The 3,589-nt window shown below is 58.2% G+C and overlaps 1 protein-coding gene across 1 annotated transcript; it reads left to right on the plus strand.

Annotated features, from left to right (window-relative positions):
• Positions 1-349: 349 nt before the first annotated feature.
• Positions 350-624, plus strand: SPRG_17729 (hypothetical protein; the record flags this gene model as incomplete). Its single annotated transcript, XM_012357119.1, has 1 exon — positions 350-624. A coding segment is annotated over one exon (275 nt), but the record flags the coding sequence as incomplete, so codon positions are not given.
• Between the last annotated feature and the right edge of the window lie 2,965 nt (positions 625-3,589).

Genomic DNA, 3,589 nt, shown 5'->3' on the forward strand with positions numbered 1-3,589 from the left:
CACGCCAGCGTCCGTGCCGGCGATGGCCGAAACGTACGTTGCCCTACAGCTCCACCGGGTGCGACGCATCGCATCCGAAGTACCCGTACCTGAGACCGAGTTGGCGCCGGTTGCAGCACACGAGGTCGGACGCATTTGGCTGCCAAATTTGTACCTGCAACTGTCGCCGATCGACGTCTGCGTCCGGTCCATCCACGACAGTCTGTCACAGGCGCTATGGCACCCGTCACGGTTTGACGAGGGTCCATTTCTATCCATCTTGCGCTGGACGTCGGCTTGGTGGGCGTCCATATCACCGGACAGCAGTCGCGCAGTGCCCACGAAGCACTTGCACCGTGCACTCGCATCGATGCGCCCGCCGACGTGCTTTATGTTTTGGCAGTCGCACCTCGTAGAGGCTCTCGAGACGCGGACGACACCGATGACGTCGCTAGACGACGTGGCCATGCTGCTCCGCCAGATCCATGCACGTCATTGGATGCTACCGGAAGTGTATCGTCTCTTCTCGCAGTGGCACGCCGTCTACCCCCACTGCGCGCTGCCCCGCTTTGAAACCTTTGATGCCTTTGTGAAGAGCCAGTTGCATCCGGCGGCCACCGAGTGCACGCCGACGATCGTCGCCCAGTGGCTATTGCAGCAACGACAATATGTACATATTTTGCCGTACACCCGCCTTCTTTCGGACGATCGAACACGCTGTTCGTCGATTCTCCATGTGCAGTGGCATCTCTGATACATCTCGTTGAGGTGCTGACGAGGCGATCGCGTAGACATATCGAGCTTGGTTGCGTCAGAAATCAGTGCGCCGACAACTTCAAAATGACGGCCAGGCGCTTGGACGACGTGTGCATGCTAGCATCGCGCTCCTGGACGACGTACCGGCGACCTGTATCGCTGCACCGACGACGCGACCCGCCAAGCTGCACGCTCTGGTCGACTGCCACATTCTATGTCCGCTGCCGCGCTTGCAGAGCCGAGACCGCTGGGCGTACTCTGGCTCCGGGTACGAGCCGCAGACAAAGCTCAAGCGACCCGTCACGATCATCGCCATGCGTTGCACGGTTCGTTTATGCGTGGATGTTCTTTCTCTAATGCGCAAGCTGATAGGAATCTGTCAAGGCAGAGCGACGACTCCTGCTACAGCTTGTGGTACTCATCGTATACATCGTTCTCAGATCTGAGGTGACGTTTTTGTAGCAACAACCCGAGCACGCGTCAGCGTTTCTACCACTGCTGCCACATGCCGTCATGGATGCTGCAAATGGCGACGAGCACGACGAAGGCGCCGTCGGCAGTGCATTGACGACGGTCGTTCACTGGGTGTGTGCACCGATGGAGTCGTGGGTACCATTACCCGACGTCCTTCGGGTCTACCCCCTGGGTGCATCCACCAAATTGCATGGCTTTCTTCGTCCCTGGGTGCAGCAGCTTCTCGGTACCAACGTCACTTCCTTATCCCAGATTTCTTCATGTCTGGTTAGATGCGAGCCACCTTGTAGCCTTTCATCACGAAGCAGCACTTGTGCGCTGGGACGTGCAGGCGCTGCTCGTGTCGCCGAGCGGCCGCCAGCTCAAATTCTGGCAACTTGACCTCGGTGGCAGTGACACACCAGTGCACTATGGAGCCGTCCTCGGATCATTTTTGCGGCAGTTGCAAACACCGACATCGCCATCGGTCGCCTGCGCCGATTTCATTCAGTCGATAAACACTCTCGCCAAGAGCTGCAGCAATGATGCGACGGCATCGTTGTCGACGCTGGCAGCCGTCGTCGCCAGAATGTTGCCTCACACCGACGCACCGGTGCCGTTGGCGACGGACCATGTGCAGTGGTCCCTTCGCTTTGAGCTGGATATTGTGCAACCACTCTCTCGGACGGCTGCCGACGTCGGCGTCGGTGCTGTGGGAGCTTTACTACGGAAGATCGACGGCGCGACGACGGCGCTTACCACGGTGCTTAGGAATTGGCAACCGTCGTCCAATTGGCAAGTCCAGTGCGCATTTGAGTGGATGGTCGAGAAACACGGTTTGCAGCACCTCGTTGACGCAACCGTTGGCCTCTACCACCGGCTTCGAACCACCGACCACGACACGCAGCGGGCGATCGCCACCGTGCAGAGCACACTGGCGGTTCTTGAGTCATGGCTAGCAAGCCCGCCGTTGATCGAGCACGCATCAAGTCTCACGCTGGTCGTCCACCTCATTCAGGCGCTTTTGGCAGTCGCAACGGGCAACACGACGCACTGGGAGCCGTCGCTGTGGCGTGTCTCGGAGCCGCTACTGAGCGCGGTTTTGGGCGAAACAAAGTCCTCGAAACTCGTACGGGTCCACGCGTTACTGCAACACTACTGCGCTGCTGTCGACCTCAATATCGATGCAACGTCACAGACGATCCCGTACTACCGTGTCGACGATGTCCCTTCCCATGGTATTGCATGTCCAAAATATGTTAACCGGTGACTCATGTGAATCAGCGTCGTTGCCGCAATGGAAAATGGTGTATAAAACCTGGAGTCTCTGGTTTGAGCTCGTGACCATCGGACCCGCATCCGTCAAAGTATCGCTCAAGGGCCGACTTCAAATTGTGCACGCGCTAAGTACAACTTGTCCTGTCGACTAGAGACAAACTAACATGGAATCGATGTAGGCAGCCTCTACTACCACGATCCCGAGACGACGGCGCAAGCGTGGGTGACCGGTGTTTCTCTACCGCTTCTGCTCTCGCAACTCTTTCGCGACCACGAGATTCACGTAGTCGCATCCCATCTTTAGCGATCCATGTATGCCAATGCACTGAATGATAGACACTCGAAGCAATCTTGACGCTCGTGGAAGTCATTCTCCACGCGCCGACTTCGTTCGCGCAACGGGATCTCGCCGATGCCATTGCCTCGACGCCGGTCGTGCTTCAGGCGCTCGTGATCCTCGCCACTCGGTGCTTGCGTCAGATCCAACTGCACCCGTTTGCACAAACGACAGTGTTTCAACACGTTCTCTTGTTGGTCGTTGCGATTCTATCGCATATGGTCACCGGCGGCGCGCGGCTCACGCGCTGTTGGCCGTCCGCACACATTGTGCGGTTTCTTCGACGCCACAAGGTACTCGAATCGAACCATCGCCCAAGACTTGGTGCAATACCGTAGATGCCACCGCTGCTTCTGCGCCCGTACCACGATGCCGCGTACCCGCATGTGTTGCGGTGCCAACCGATGGCCAAGCCAGACGCGGAGTGCGCCTTTCGCCGCATTTTGGACCGTCTTGAGAGCCAGCATCATCTGCATTTGCTGCCAGGGCCACGACCGACAACGCTCGACAACCTCGTGCACCGGGTCACGGACATTGATGCGTACAACGGCACATTTCAAGAGCAACGGGCGCTGCTTCTTGAGCTGAAAGCGACGTATGGCTACTACACGACGTACGGCAGCGATCCGCTCGCCGACCTTGTGCCATTGATCGAGTGTTTCGTCCCATGGATGCATCGGGCGTGGGCCCAAGTCGCCTTGCGGACACCGTCGCGCTTGACGTCCGATCAAATCGACGTCGTGTTGGCCAGTGTCGCCGTCCTCGAGGAGATTGCGACATTGGCAC

Source organism: Saprolegnia parasitica (assembly GCF_000151545.1).
Source record: "Saprolegnia parasitica CBS 223.65 unplaced genomic scaffold supercont2.740, whole genome shotgun sequence".
Taxonomy (NCBI): Eukaryota; Oomycota; class Saprolegniomycetes; order Saprolegniales; family Saprolegniaceae; genus Saprolegnia; species Saprolegnia parasitica.